The sequence below is a fragment of the Bison bison genome, unplaced genomic scaffold (genome assembly GCF_000754665.1).
Source record: "Bison bison bison isolate TAMUID 2011002044 unplaced genomic scaffold, Bison_UMD1.0 scf7180017864530, whole genome shotgun sequence".
Classification (NCBI taxonomy): Eukaryota; Metazoa; Chordata; class Mammalia; order Artiodactyla; family Bovidae; genus Bison; species Bison bison.
In genome coordinates, this window is record NW_011495080.1 from 1,979,838 (window position 1) to 1,995,437 (window position 15,600).

Consider the following 15,600-nt stretch of genomic DNA (forward strand, 5'->3'; position numbering starts at 1 on the left):
TTTTGAAAAAGGTAGTAGAAATCCCAAAGAATAAGGGAGAGACTACTAATTAAAGGTATGATAACTAATCGAGCACCATGCTTTCATTCTCAGGACCTCCCAAGAGGCTGGAAGGAGGAAGGAAGTAGTGAGGATGTTGGAGAAATAAGGGTTGCTCTTAACTTCTGGCCCCTTTTGTGCTGTGAGGCAATGCAAGGTCTAGCGAAAAAGAAAACTGTGGAGGCTGGAGATTAAAACAAAAGCTTTTGGTTCAAATGGTAAAGGAGGCCCTGGAGAGCAGTAGACTCAGTTTATCCAGAAGGCAGTGCTGGAGTTGGCTTCAGCAACTAGGGGGTTTCTTCTTGGCGTCCACGTCCTTTTTAATTTCTTCAAGTTTTTTAGCCAGGTTTGGTATCTTTAAAGAGAAAAGAGAATATCATCATTTTATGTCTACTTAGTCAGTATTTTTTCATTTCTCTTCCTCTAAAGTGAAATGGCTTCTTAACTTTGCTCTAAAAGAAACTTGATAAACAGCGGTGTTTCTTAACCTCAGAATTGCCTAAGAAAGATCCCTCCCTCCCCAAAAGTCAGACCCTGAGTTCTACTTCTATATACCCACTGAACTCCCTCAATCCAGTGCCAAGCAAAGTTGTTCAGTTCAGTTCAGTCGCTCAGTAGTGTCCGACTCTTTGCAACCCCATGGACTGCAGCACACCAGGCCTCCCTGTCCATCACCAACTCCTGGAGTTTACTCAAACTCATGTCCATTCAGTCAGTAATGCCATCCAACCATCTCATCCTCTGTCGTCCCCTTCTCCTCCCGCCTTCAGTCTTTCCCAGCATCAGGGTCTTTTCAAATGAGTCACCTCTTCACATCAGGTGGCCAAAGTATTGGAGTTTCAGCTTCAATATCAGTCCTTCCAATGAACACTTAGGATTGATTTCCTTTAGCATGGACTGGTTGGATATCCTTGCAGTCCAAGGGACTCTCAAGAGTCTTCTCCAACACCACTGTTCAAAAGCATCAATTCTTTGGCACTCAGCTTTATGGTCCAAATTTTCTTTATAGTCCAAGCAAAGTTGTACATGTAAACAATAAATGTGACGTAACTTAACAAGCACCTGCCTAGAAGACCACATGACTCCAGTTTAAGGATGACAGTTAATTCTCTTTGTCACACTAAAAACTTCACTACAAATCAAAAGTTAAAATCATGTCTTCTTTCCTTGTCTCCTTAAAAGAAACATTACATTTCAGGATTCCCATTCATGGGCAGTTGTGTCACCTGATTTTCAACTTACACATCTGTAAAGTGAAGCTAATACAACTCCCTACTTCACGGAATTCTGTCCTTACATGTGTAGCACTAAATGGATCCACCTCCAAACTACTCAGTCATCTCTACAGCCGGGTAGCAGGGACTGGAAAGACTGTCCAGTGAAGTCTCACTTCACGTGATTTTCCACAGAACTGTAAGACTCCCAACAACGTTACTCTGCGCTAACAAACACAGCTCACGGTCACCATGAGACCACCTAAACTGATGGGATTTTGTTCTCTTAGGGTGAAATGCAGGTCAGGTGCTTCTGTGAGTTCTATTTTTTCAGACAATGGAAAATCTTTCTATAAAATTCAGGACTTTCCTCTCAGACCTATGGACCACCTTGTTTATGCTGGAAGGCATACTTTACTTCAAGAAACACAAGTCACTATACACTAGGTATGTGGAATCAAGGAAGACATGAATATGGTCACTTACGTCATAGTTTTGAGCCAGATACATTCCCACCACGTTGCCAAGAGTAAATCCAAGCTGTAAGAATAGAATAGGAAGAGTCACACCGGAGACTGAGTTCTGTGCCACCTGATACCAACCAGACGACATGGACAGTGTTCTTACCAAACCAGATGACACAGAGAGTATTCTCCTAAGGAACTCAGGACAGTTAGAAGACCTTAGTGCCCAGTCCAGAGGAGTGCATAGCATGAAGTTCACATCTTTCTTCTATAAAATAGGCATGGAAATATCCTCCCACAAGGTTAAATAGTATATGGTAGAACTAAACACATCGACCTTACAAAGACTTGGCTGTAAGTTCTAGAAACTCAAGCCAAAATCTGATTTTTGTTAAGAGCCACAGTTTGGTATTTTTTTAATGGGGGGTGGAGTGGTTATGAGATTTGTTATTTCTTGCTACATCAAGTAAAAAGTATCCAATTTTAAAAAGTATCTAGCTAAATCATAGAATTTTAGAAAATGAAGAGACATTCACAGTTCAAGCTTTTCAATTTTTAAGAAGCACCTTGTCTAAGACATGAAGTAACTTGTTCAGGGTCTTTCATCACAGGAGCACAGGACAACCTAAAGCAGATTCACACTCAAAAACTAAAATATACAATGACAGAAAGCAAGAGACTGTCACACAACTGAAAGAGCATATGGCTTAGCTCTCTGGCTTGGGTGGAGTCTAATGGGCAGGGCACTTAAAACCTGCAGAGACCACAGGTCCCCTAACCAGCTCTGAATCAGTGGCAAGAGACACATGCACAACCTTAAGAGAACTCACCCCACTCCAGTACTGTTGCCTGGAAAATCCCATGGATGGAGGAGCCTGGTAGGCTGCAGTCCATGGGGTCGCTAAGAGTCGGACATGACTGAGCGACTTCCTTTCACTTTCCACTTTCCTGCATTGGAGAAGAAAACGGCAACCCACTCCAGTGTTCTTGCCTGGAGAATCCCATGGATGGAGAAGCCTGGAGGGCTGCAGTCCATGGGGTCGCTTCAATCAGACACGACTGAAGCGACTTAGCAGCAGCAGCAGTGTTTATCTCACTGGGTGACTGTCTTCCTGAACAAAAACTGCTTCATGAAAATCCCTGCACACCAAAAGAGCTTCAAAGTTCCTTCAGCTTGGAGTTTTAACGATGATCTATAATTTCCTGCCTTTCCTCCACCCTGCCCTCAGTGGGCTTCCCTGGTGGCTCAGATGGTAAAAAAAATCTGCCTGCAATTCAGGAGAGCCAGGTTCAATCCCTGGATAGGGAAGATCCCCTGGAGATGGGAACAGCAACCCACTACAGTATTCTTGCCTGGAGAATTCCATGAACAGAGGAGCCTGGTGGGCAACAGTCATGGGATAGCAGAGAACTGGACACGACTAAGCATCTAACACTTTCAACCAATAATTTAAAATGCCCAACTGAACACATAACTTCTAATTTTATAAATTTGAACTTGCAACTGATTTTTTATTATTTTCTTTAGTTACTGTAGCTCCTAATAAATACACAGCAGAGGTTAACATAGAAAAATAAAGCATTGCACTTAGCACCAGTGGTTGAATTATCTTCAAGTTGGAGACGCATATGGAGACAGAATACAGCTGGATCCTTTCTAAGCCTTAAGCTTACTAAGATTTAAACACCCATAATTTAAATGGGTTTGTTAGTAGGAAGCAGAAAAGAGACTATCAAGTCAAAACATACACTGTTTTCTGAACATTTGATTATTCAAACATAGCTTGTGAAATACTTTTACCAATGTGGCACCAAGAAGCCAAATGATTTTTTCCCACGCCCATGGGTTGAAACCAGGAAGTAAGAGGTTTTCCAAATCCAGAAAGAGTATTAAATTTGCTTAAAAAGAGAAGGGGGAAAAATCACCTAAGAATGTTAGCTCTAACACCAAACAGAAAGAACAGAAGGTTGAAAAATTTCAAGAAAAATAAATTGTGGTTCTACACTATCTAGCTGTGTACCTTCAGGCAAGACACTTAACCTCCTTGGTGCTATGCTGATTTGAGGCTCCTGACTTACAAAAAATTATACTAACCATCTTCCTTCCAGCTTCAAAATTCTAGGATTCTTGGTTCTTAACAAGTGTGTCTCAAAATGAATAGGGCAAATCTAAATATGATTTCATTTTGGCAATTTCACTAGCACCAGGGCAATTAAAAACAAAAACAAAAAAAAAACAGTTATTTGAAACACAAAACAAAAATCATGGGTCTCTAGACAAGTCATGAGTCTCTGGACAAGTCATCCAACTCGTTTCAAAATACTGCTATGTCTACCAATGGGATATTGTGAAACTACATACACAACTTAGAGAAATGGTGCACATGAAGAGAAGCTGGAGGAAAATGTATGACAGTAGAAAAGCACTTGTATGTTGTTCATGGAATACTCGATAGGCAAGTTTAGAGAGGTAAGAAATTTTAATCGGAATAAATAAAGGATTAAAAAAAATAACATCTGTATCTGAGGAACGAGGTGGCACCCCACTCCAGTACTCTTGCCTGGAAAATCCCATGGATGGAGAAGCCTGGTAGGCTGCAGTCCATGGGGTCGCTAAGAGTCGGACACGACTGAGCGACTTCACTTTCACTTTTCACTTTCATGCATTGGAGAAGGAGGTGGCACCCCACTCCAGTGTTCTTGCCTGGAGAATCCCAGGGACGGGGGAGCCTGGTGGGCTGCCGTCTATGGGGTCGCACAGAGTCGGACACGACCGAAGCAACTTAGCAGCAGCAGCAGCAGCAGAGCTCAGGTCACGAATGAGCCAGAAGCCTCTCCACAGGGCAGGAATGCTTAACTTCCTCCAAGTCAAGACCTGGAGGCCTCCTCAGTGGTCCATCCGGATGGCTGGATTCTATCGCCACGGCCCCCCCACCCCACCCCCATCCCCAAAGCACTCCCTGCAGAGAAGATAAGCAGAAGGAAGGGAGTGCCTTCCTCCCAAGCTCAACACTAAATACATCCTGATTATGTCCTTTCTGCAATGATTCTGAGACTCTAGGAATATGTAGCTGCTTCTCACAAACATATTGGGGACAATAAATGGTAAAACACCAGAAGTTTGGGAACTGAGGAGTGACATGAGCAAAGCTACGTAGAGGACAAATGGGTGAGAAGAAATCTGAAAAGCATCCTCCCAAATACATCTGGCCTCTAAAGGTTTTGATTGAAGGATTGCAGTCCCTTATATACCAAAAATCAGTTTCATATCCAGCCCTGTGACAAGATTTCAAAATGGTCTCTTTTCTTAAAGAATTTATATGATGTACAGAAAGAAAAGCTACACGTTAAGCACAATATTATAACAACAGACAGGACCCTGCACAGGACCTTGAATGTAACAGATGCATGAAAAACCAGAACTGGGTCATGCATTAAGTAACAAAATGAATGACACAGAAGTGCTTCTTTTAAGAAACCATACCTGAAAGAGATCAGTGTACCTCAACTTGTTATTAAAGGCTCTAAAGATGCTAAGGAAGTGTTAAAATTTAAACTGGCAAAGGGACGTGACTCTGGAGAATCAAGGTACAAGACAGGAATGACAATGTGATGACCTGAATAAAAGAAATAGGCCCAATGAGAAAAGAAGATTTGAACAAAAAATGGAGAGAAATACCAGTATGGAGAGCCAGGTGGGGCTAACTGATGGACTTCAAAAAACCAGCAAGCACGTTTAGTTCTCATGCCAAAGGGTAGGAAACCACTGCCTGCTCTTTACCAGCAGCAACGTGATGAAGCACCATTCTGTCAGCATTCACCTGACAGCTGTACCCAAAACAGCGGAATAAAGAGACAAGCAGAGAAGGCAAGCAAACACGAATGGTTTTTCTTCTTAAAAATCAAGATCAATGGAGTAGAATAAAGGGTCCAAGAATAAACCTTTACATTTATGGTCATGTGATTTTCAACAAGGGTGCTAAGCAGCCAATGGGAGAAGGATGGTCTTTGCAAGGAACGATGCTGGGACAACTGCATATCCACATAAAAAGGAACAAAGCTGACACCTACTTCACATCACAAACAAAACTTAACTCAAAAGGGATCAAAGACCTAAATATAAGAGCTTAAACTATAAATCTCTTTTAAAAATGGATAAATCTCACTTTATCAAAATTTAAAGTGTTTGTGTTTCAAAGAATACCAAGACAGTGAAGACAACCACAGAATGAAATATGTGCACATCATGCATCTGATAAAGGACCTGTGCTCAGAATATATAAGGAACTCTTGACTGAATGATAAAAAGACAACCTAATTTTAAAATGAGCAAAGGATTTGAAGAGACATTTCTCGAAAGAAGAAATACAAATAAACAGCCAACAATCACATGGAAAGATGCTCAACATCATTAGTCATTAAGGAAATGCAAATCAAACCCACAAGGTGCCTCATTACATCCACTAGGACGACTTGAATGAAAAAGATGAGCAAGTGCTGGCAAGGAAAGGCAGAAAATGGAACATACGCTGCTGGTGGGGATGCAACATGATGCAGCCACTATGGGAAAGTCTTGCGAATCCTCCAAAAGCTGAGCAGAGTTACCATCCGATGCACCAATTACACTTTAGGGTATATAAGCCATAAAACTGACACAGGTATCTACACAAAAAAACTTGTACATGAATGTTCACAGCAGGAGTATTCTTAATAGCCAAATGGTGGAAACAACCCAAACGTCCATCAACTGGTGAATGAATTAACAAAATGTGGTGTATTCATACGATGCAATATAGCCATAAAAAGGAATGAAGCACTGATCCATGCTAAAACATGGATGAACCCTGAAAACATTATGCCAATGAGAGGCAGTCAGAAAAGACTACATATTTATATGATTTCACTAAAAGAAAAGTCCAGGACAGGCAAATCCAGAGAGACACGAAATGAGTTACTGTCCAGGGTTGGGTGTGAGGGGAATGAGAAATGAATGCTAATGGTATGGAGTTTCTTTGGGAGGCAATGAAATATAGTTGTTGTTTAATCACTAAGTCATGTCTGACTCTTTGTGACCCCATGGAATGAAGCGTGCTAGGCTTCCCTGTCCTTCACTATCTCCCAGAGTTTGTACAAACTCATGTCCATTGAGTCAGTGATGCCATCCCACCATCTCATCTTCTGTCAGCCCCTTCTCCTCCTGCCTTCAATCTTTCCCAGCATCAGGGTCTTTTCCAATGAGTCAGCTCTTCACATTAGGTGGCCAAGGTATTGGAGCTTCAGCATCAGTCCTTCTAATGAATATTCAAAGTTGATTTCCTTTAAGATTGACTGATTTGACCTCCTTGCTGTCCAAGGGATTCTCAAGAGTCTTCTCCAGCATTACAATTCAAAAGCATAATTTATTCTTCAACGCTCAGTCTTCTTTACATTCTGTCAGATCCATAAATGACTACTGGAAAAAACATAACTTTGATATATACAAACCTTTGTCAGCAAAGTGATGTCTCTGCTTTTTAACACTCTCTAGGTTTGCCAGGGCTTCCCTTGTGGCTTAGCTGGTAAAGAATCCGCCTACAGGAGACCTGGGTTTGATTCCTGGGTTGGGAAGATCCCCTGGAGAAAGGAAAGGCTACCCACTCCAGTATTCTGGCCTGGAGAATTCCATGGACTGTATAATCCATGGGGTCACAAATGGTAGGACACAACTGAACAACTTTCACTTTCACAGGTTTGCCATAAATATCCTTCCAAGGAGCAAGTGTCTTTTAATTTCATGTGGAGCCCACGAAAATAAAATCTGTCACTACTTCCATGTTTTCCCCTTCTATTTGCCATGAAGTGACAGAATCGAATGCCATGATCATAGTATTTTTTTTTGAATGCTGAGTTTTAAGCCAGCTTTTTTCACTCTCTTTTTTCACTCTTATCAAGAGGCTTTTTTTTAGTTCCTCTTCTATTCCTCCAATTAGTGGTATCACCTACATGTCTGAGGTTGTTGATATTTCTCCCAGCAATTTTGATACCAGCTTGTGATTGATCCAGCCCGGCATTTCGCATGATGTATCCTGCATAAAAGTTAAATAAGCAGAGTGACAATATACAGCCTTAACGTACTCCTTTCCCAATCTGGAACCAGTCCATTGTTCCATGTCTGGTTTTAACTGTTGCTTCTTGACCTGCATACAGGTTTCTCAGGAGATAAGTAAAGTTAGATATAAAAATTAGATAGTGGTGATTCTTGCACAAGTCCGTGAACATACCACTAAATCCAACTGTATGGTTTGGGAACTACATTTCAAAACTATTAAAAAAAAAAATAAAGTAAGATTTGGGACTTTTCCGGCAGTCCAGGGGTTAGGACTCCACCCTTCCCCTACAGGGGGGCAAGGGTTTGATCCCTGGTTGAGGGACTAAGATCCTGCATGCAACATAGCCCAGCCAAAACAAACAGTAAGAATGGGTAGAATATCAGCTATATGGGATAAAATTGAGAAAATCAAAGACAACTTTGAGGTTTCGAGATTGGACAAAAGTTTAAAAAGAATGGAAATGTCAGATGAAAAAATGAGGACCATTAGACTAAGGCTTTGTTTTGTATATGAGAGGTCTACTGAAAATGTTGTCTGTCAATTTTTTTTTTTAAATATATAGACACATGAGGGGCTTAGTTACAACACTGTATCTCTTAACATAAAGAAGCACCAAGTCCTAAAAAGTAGAGAGTCAACTTCGAAGCAATCTGACTCCTCTGGATGATGCTCAACTCCTGCCCCCAACAAAAAGTTGCTATGTGTGTAGCTCCATAAATAAAGCTACAATTTTTATCTGGAAATGGTTACTGGCAATAATTCAGAATGAATACTACCTGACATGTCTGAAATAAGACCCATTAAATCACGTATTCAAAAAGTACACACCCAAACCAAGTTACAACATAAAATCTGAACCATCTTATATTTGCCAAGAAGGATTTATGAAATCTAAAAATAATCTGATTGTGTTTAGCAAATATAACTAGCATTCAAAAGGACACCTAAAAATGTTTCACAGTCTCAGATGAAAAAAACTACACACTGACAAGAAAACCAAAAGTATACATTATCTGACATTAATAAAAAGGTAAACCGACAATTTTACTTCTCAAGCTTAGTCTCAGCTATAGAAGCTGTCAAGAGGATCTCTCTGTTCCAAGGAAGCAGGGGAAAAAGTTACCTTTTTTGTGCCTTAGTCTTTTAAACACTCAACACTTGGTGTAGAGATAATCATCAAATGTTTAACAACTGCTTCAGTAACAATAAAACTCAAATTCTACCCTCCTCTACTAACACTACATAGAAGTACATTATTAAGGTGTAAGCTAGGGTTTATATTCTATACTTTTCCTTAAAGAATGAAGAAAGAAAAACAACCAAAAAAAAAAAGCTAATAATTCTTCAATTGAGCCAGTAAATTAAACAGAGACATTCATGGAAGTTAGCCAGTAACACTCTGAATAGCAGGGCATCAGGTAGAACTGGTGTGACTATTCTCAAAGAAGCTAATTCAAATATTCAAATATCTTATGAATATCTGACAGTAGTAATCAAGTAAAAAAGGAGTATCTAATTATAAATAAATGAAATCAATCCCAATGTACTAAGTGCCATTTGCTTGGGAAATCTAACTATAAAGTATGTTTCCTCTTCCTGTGACCTTTATGATCTATTCTAGAAAGACAAGACAAAATAAAATATTGTACATCAAGATGCAGTAAACAAAACACAGCGCATCAGCAAATGATCTGAATGGGCCACACAGATTAAATGCCTTGTGTTAGAAATCTAATTCATATTAACATATTAAAGGATAAAGTCATGATCACTAGATGGGGAAAAAGCACAATAAAATTCTATCGCCTATCTCAATAAAAACTCCTAAGAAATAGAAGTGACTGAGTAGAGTGAAAGTCGCTCAGTCGTGTCTGACTCTTTGCAACCCCATGGACTACACAGTCCATGGGATTCTCCAGGCCAGAATACTGGAGTGGGTAGCCTTTCCCTTCTCCAGGGGATCTTCCCAACCCAGAGATCGAACCTAGGTCTCCCGCACTGCAGGCGGATTCTTTACCAGCTGAGCAACAAGGGAAGCCCAAGAACACTGAAGTGGGAGGCCTATCCCTTCTCCAGTGGATCTTTTCGACCCAGAAATCAAACCGGGGTCTCCCACATTGCAGGTGGATTCTTTACCAACTGAGCTATCAAAAGAGTTCCATGAATCTGTTAGAAAATATAAGAAACACAAACATCCTACTAAAACCTGAGAAGCATTTCCACTCAAAACAGAAACAAAACTAGGACATTCACTCTACTTCTACTACAAGGCCTGACTTGAGAGTCAGAACAGGAGAGCGGGAAAGAAGTGGAAAAGAACACAGAACTGTCATTTTTGTCTTCCCTGGAGAGACGAGTGCCTTCATAGTACTGCCTTCTCCGATTCACTGCGAAGTGAATCTACAAACTACTGGAGCTAAAAGGCAGACAAGGATGCTAGATACAGAATCAATATTATCATTAGCACTTCTATACATCAGCAACAACTAATTCAACAATGGTGAAATTGAGTCATCCTAAAACTAAGTACCCTTGTCTAGTTTATGATTAACCAACCTCTTTATCCAAAACTTCATTCCTGGCAACTCAAGACTCTCTGAGTCTGCCCATGTGTCTATCCACACATAGTGTACTCTTTTTCCTCCTAATCAACACTTGACTTGTTTCACTACAAAAAACAAACAAAAACTTCATCCCGTTTTCTTGTCCCGTCTGACCTCAACCCTGTGCTAAATGAACACTAATCAACCAGTGTTAGATGACTAAAGTTGTTGCTAATGCTGTCATTAATAAAACAAGGTCCTACTGTATAGCACAGGGAACTACAGTCAGTACCTTGTGATGAACCGTAATGGAAAAGAGTACAAAAAAGAATGTTTATTTGTATATATGTATGGCTGAATCACTTTGCTGTACAGCAGAAATTACCACATTATAAATCAACTGTACTTCAACAAAAATTTTTAAAATAGCATCATTAATGTACTAAAAGTGCTACTGTCAATAACATCATTAATGTACCAAAATTGGTGTTGTGCATATCATCACTAATATACAAACTCAGGTTCCTTCTCCAGGATAAGATGAGCTAACAGACTCCTGAGTCACAGGCCACAGAACTGTAAACCAGGGACAACCCTGACACCAAAACTACCACTAAGAAAGGTCACAGAAACATCATAAGACAATGGCCCCAGCTTCTTGGTTCTCCCCTCTTTAAAAGCCCCACTCTCAAAGACCAAGCTGGAGCAGATCTGAGCCTTGTGCTTGGTGCCCTGTAATACAATCCTTACTTTGCAGCAAACACTGCTGTCAGAGTTTACTTTTCTGTACAACAGGCACACAAGCCCTCTGCTCAGTTATAATGTAATGATAAAAAAGATGTCACATGAGCCAACAACAAAACTAAAAAGGCACCTAGGCATACTAGTTAAGACTAAACACAGTAGAAGTGAAACAACAATAAAAAACTACTAAGCAGAACTAAAAAGTACCTAGAAAAAGCAAGACTATCACTAAGAAATTTAAAAAAAAAAAAACCTGATGAAAGACCCTAAATAAATGGGAAGATGGATCACAACAATGTAAAGCTTTCAAGAGTGAAGTCATCATGATGGCTTGCGGAAAAAGGTGGGAGCTGGGCCACTAAGAGGAGCTGTGAAGGGAAGAAGGCGGATAAGGGGGAAGTGGGACGACGTGACAGCAGCAAGGTCCATACCCTGGGGTGGACCGGTGAGATTAGCCCAGCAACCCACGTCAGAGGATACATGTTGAAGGGCAGTGGGAAAGGAAACCTTAAAAATCAAGTGACAGTGGTCGTGACTTGATGGGGAAGGACACAGGGACCTGCCACAGTTTCCGAGCATGTGAATAAGACAGATCATCCTGGATGCCTACTCTGGCAGCTGCGAGACAGGACAGAACCAAGGGGTTCAAGGGAAACACAACGAACCAGAGGCAACAGCCTTGCTACTCTACGGCCGATCAGATTATACTGGGAGTGCTATGTTTAAAAAAAAAATTCAAAAACCAGAATATTCAGAGGAGGATGACCATAAGAAAGAGTGGAAGAAGTAGAGATGGACAGCCTCAAGACAAGACTGGTGGGAGCAGGGAATTAGAGAGCAGCACCAAGGTATTTTTCTTAAACAGGTAAAAGGTCGTCATGTGAACTAGAACTGCTTTTTAACATCAAAGAGTAGAACCAGGTAAGAAGACACTGACCAAAAGTGCAAGAGAACCTGAGAAAACGGAGAGCCTGCTGTAACTGGAGGTGACTGGATATGAACTGGATGCCTCCTCAGAAGCAGAGACTTCAGCACTTAAGTCTTAAGACTTATTCAACTAGAGAATCTAAAATAAATTTCTCTAACTCATACCTAACTAGGCTAGTGCAGCCAGTCCAAGGATGGAAGGAAGAAGACCTGCTCTACAAACCTGGCAATGGAAACACAGAGACAGAACTTGTCCTAAGGTAAGTAATGAAGACTTGATGGCTTAAAGCAAAAATAACTTACTGAGTGCTTACTATGCGCAAGGCAGCATTTTAACTCCTTTTCAGGAATTAATTCATGTTCTTCACAACCCTGTTAAAGCAGGTACTATTACTGTTCACTTTATGTTGGGGAAACTGAGGCACAGAGCAGTTAAGTAACTTGCCCAAAAAATATACAGTACATAAATGTGCCAGACACAGCAAGTAAATGACATGAAGAATGAAGGAGAGAACTAAGTCGAGATTATGTCAATATTTCAAGTTAATGAAAGCCAGGGCTAGGGGAGAAAGAAGTTAGGTGTGGAGTGCGGGGTGGGGAGGGAAAGAGGTAACGGGTCCCCCACATGTTGGGTCTAAGAGGGTTGGACAAGAGATGTTCAGGAGGCAGCTGATGATGGGGAACTGAACTCAGAAAAAAGGACTCAAGGTAGTTTTGGAAGTGGTCAACGGAGGTGAAGGCAACAGCATGACAAGGAACACGTCCCCTAAGGGTGTTGAAAAAAAGAAAGTCAAGGTCTGAGACCTGAGAAACACCCAGAAACCAAAAGAAGGGAACAGCAGCCAGTACAAACCGGAGAGCTTAGATAAGGCAATTTCCCAACTGGTATGCCGAGATACTGCTGCTCTCGGCCCTTGGAGCAGCCAGGACCTGGGGCTTGCCACCTGTACTCTGTGCAGCTTCTTCCAGAAAAACAAGTCCCCGGGTGGTACACTGTGTAAGAATACTGAAAAGCGCTGAGACGCGGGATCCAAAAGCTGAGGAGGACAGATTAAAGAGGAGGAATAAGAGTAACAGAGGCTGCTCCTGCGAGAGAGAAGAGAACCAACCCATCACCCCATGAAAGTTCAGAAGGCAGCACACACAAACCATCAGCAGAGCCCATCACACCAGGCTTCCCTCGAAAGGCTTCGAAAGCTTCCTTAAACCAAACCGTGGCTACACCATGCTGGAAGTGAGGAGGCCACTGCAGTAAAATCAAGGTGGAAAGAGGCGCCAGGACCACAGGAATAAGTTTCGACATGTACGGGATGGATAACGGGCAAATACTGTAATCCAAAGAGAAATGAGGAATGAAGATAATATATTAATATAAGCAACACGATCAGGTGCAGCGGTCCTCAAATGGTGTTCCAGGAAATGACAACTGCAGGAAACATCTTGGAGGGTTCCGAAACGGGTGGTGACAATACACCCTCCAAGATATTTTCTATCCCATTACTTTCCAAACCTGTTCAGCACGACCTTTCTGAATCCATGTCCTTCCAGTTACCAATGAGCTACAGCTGAAGTAGGAGACTCAAGGACATCATCTTACACTTTGGGGCCCATACTGTTTTTAACCTGAGTGCTTCCTACAACTATAAGGCAGTAATTATTTCTACTGACTCCTAGTCAGGGCACTGGAGAAACTTCCAGAGGTGTAGCCATGTCTTGGTTAGGCAGTTCACTGTCAGGGATACCCTCTTTTGGTCTGTAAGATTGAAAAATCAACTGCCATCTCAAAAAGGACAGAGGGACACTTTTTCTTCTTTAATCTCTTTGAAAAAGAATATAACAATTGGAACGAACACAACATTGTAATTACTCTCCAATAAAAATTGAAAAAATTAAAAAAAAAAATCATCCCAAACTGAGAAATAAAAGGACAGCATCTCGTTTCAGCATGCGTGGGGGGGGGGGGGGGGGTGGAATGTAACATTTGGGAAAGTATCTCATTCCAAGAGTACTCAGTTTCCATGGGCCACCTGGAAGGTTTTCAGAATACTCGACTCTTATCACTCAGAGTTTAAGAATCAAGTTTTGAAGGCACAAAAGCCTGGGAAGAAAGACTCTCAGGCTGAAATCCGGCAAGTCCTCCTGAAACCTTCAACAAGGCAATCTTTGCCAGAAAACCTGTTTCTAACTTAAGGAGAGCCATGAAAAATAATTTGCTTACTCACGGTAACACTCATTTTCCCCCCGAATGAGCATTCTGGAAAAATTACTTGTTCACCACGGCCTGACTCACGTATGTCAGCAACCAGCTATCCTCAGTCTGGAAGCTATAAAAGGTCTGAGGAGGGCTCCCTCGGTCTTTAACTCCGGCGGCTCACGAATTTCGAGTTTATTCCTGGCCCTCCTGTGTTCTCAAAGATGGCAACCAGCAGGGCTCCAAGCAGCGGACGGGGTACGTGTTTAAGTCGGGGGTGGGAGGGCCGAAAAGTCATTAAGGAGCCAACACAAGGAATGCACACAAAGCACGCGTGGCCCATCATACAACACCTTTGAAAAAACACCTACGCTCTGACACCTCAAAAGTTTTAGGGACTTGAACGGCGTCAGAAAAATGGTGAAAGGATATGAGTGAGGCAGAACAAAAACACCCACCGCCCACCCGGACAGGCGACGAGCAGGAGCCAGGGTTTGCGGGACCCACGCCCAGGCACCCCCCAAGGCCGGCACGAGGCGGGGCGTCCGGAGCCCCCGAGAGCTCTGGGCCAAGCTCCGGGTCGCTCCTCGGCAGCTCCACTCACCAAGAACTGGAGCATAGTGTCGGAAAAGTGGGCGCAAACAGCGGCTGCAGCTCCGAAAGCCGTCGGGACCTGCCTCCCCCGGCGCGATGGGCGGCGCCCGCGGCCAACTTCCGGCTCACGCCCCGCTCCGCGCCTCTCGCCTTGCTTCACCCGGAAGCTGTTCCTGGCGCCCCCCGTAGTGGAGCACCTGGGGATCACCTCCTGAACTGCGAGGTGGCGAGAGGTCTGGCGAGAGGGCGCTGTGGCCCGGTAGGAGAAAGTCCCAAGGCCCAAGTCAGGCTGGAAGCTTTGAACATTCAGATTCTAGAGCCCAGTCCTCAAATACCGCTTCTATAAACCTGGGTCGGGGCCCAGTAGTCTGTATGATTACCGGCATCCCAAAGACCAGTCTTTGAACTCCCTGACCTAGAAGGACCACAGGCAAAGCAGAATCACCTGTGGAGTTTTTGCGGTATACTCCACTGGGGCTTCCCAAGTGGCACTAGTGATAAAGAAACTGCCTGCCAATACAGGAGTCTCGAGTTTGATCCCTGGGTGGGGAAGAAATGACAACCTGCTCCAGTGTTCTTGCCTGGGAAATCCCATGAACAGAAGACCCTGGCAGTCCACGGGGTCTGTAAAGAGTCAAACGCAACCTACTGATTAAACAACCACAGTTTATCAAAACTAAAACCCTAATAACTAGGAAGAATGTACTCACCTCTTTTTGATTTTCTAATTCCAGCAAACTAACACAGTAAAAGCAACACATTAAGATCCTATATTTATTTAGTATTGTTGAGGAA

General features: G+C 42.3%; 1 protein-coding gene across 1 annotated transcript; it reads right to left on the reverse strand.

Annotated features, from left to right (window-relative positions):
• Positions 1-15,191, reverse strand: LOC104982383 (chromosome unknown open reading frame, human C7orf73). Its single transcript, XM_010831748.1, has 4 exons — positions 15,186-15,191; positions 14,816-15,094; positions 1,740-1,793; positions 1-394 (listed from the first exon to the last, which is right to left on the reverse strand). Exons 1-4 carry the CDS (start codon positions 15,189-15,191, stop codon positions 320-322), a joined length of 414 nt encoding a protein of 137 aa, XP_010830050.1. The 3' UTR covers positions 1-319.
• Positions 15,192-15,600: the final 409 nt, after the last annotated feature.

What these genes read in the sequence shown, in the direction of transcription:
- LOC104982383 (XM_010831748.1), bottom strand. An exon ending in ACACTATGCTCCAGTTCTTG is followed by an intron (nt 1,794 to 14,815) that starts GTGAGTGGAGCT and finishes CTATTCTTACAG; the next exon opens with CTTGGATTTACTCTTGGCAA. An exon ending in ATCTGGCTCAAAACTATGAC is followed by an intron (nt 395 to 1,739) that starts GTAAGTGACCAT and finishes TTCTCTTTAAAG; the next exon opens with ATACCAAACCTGGCTAAAAA.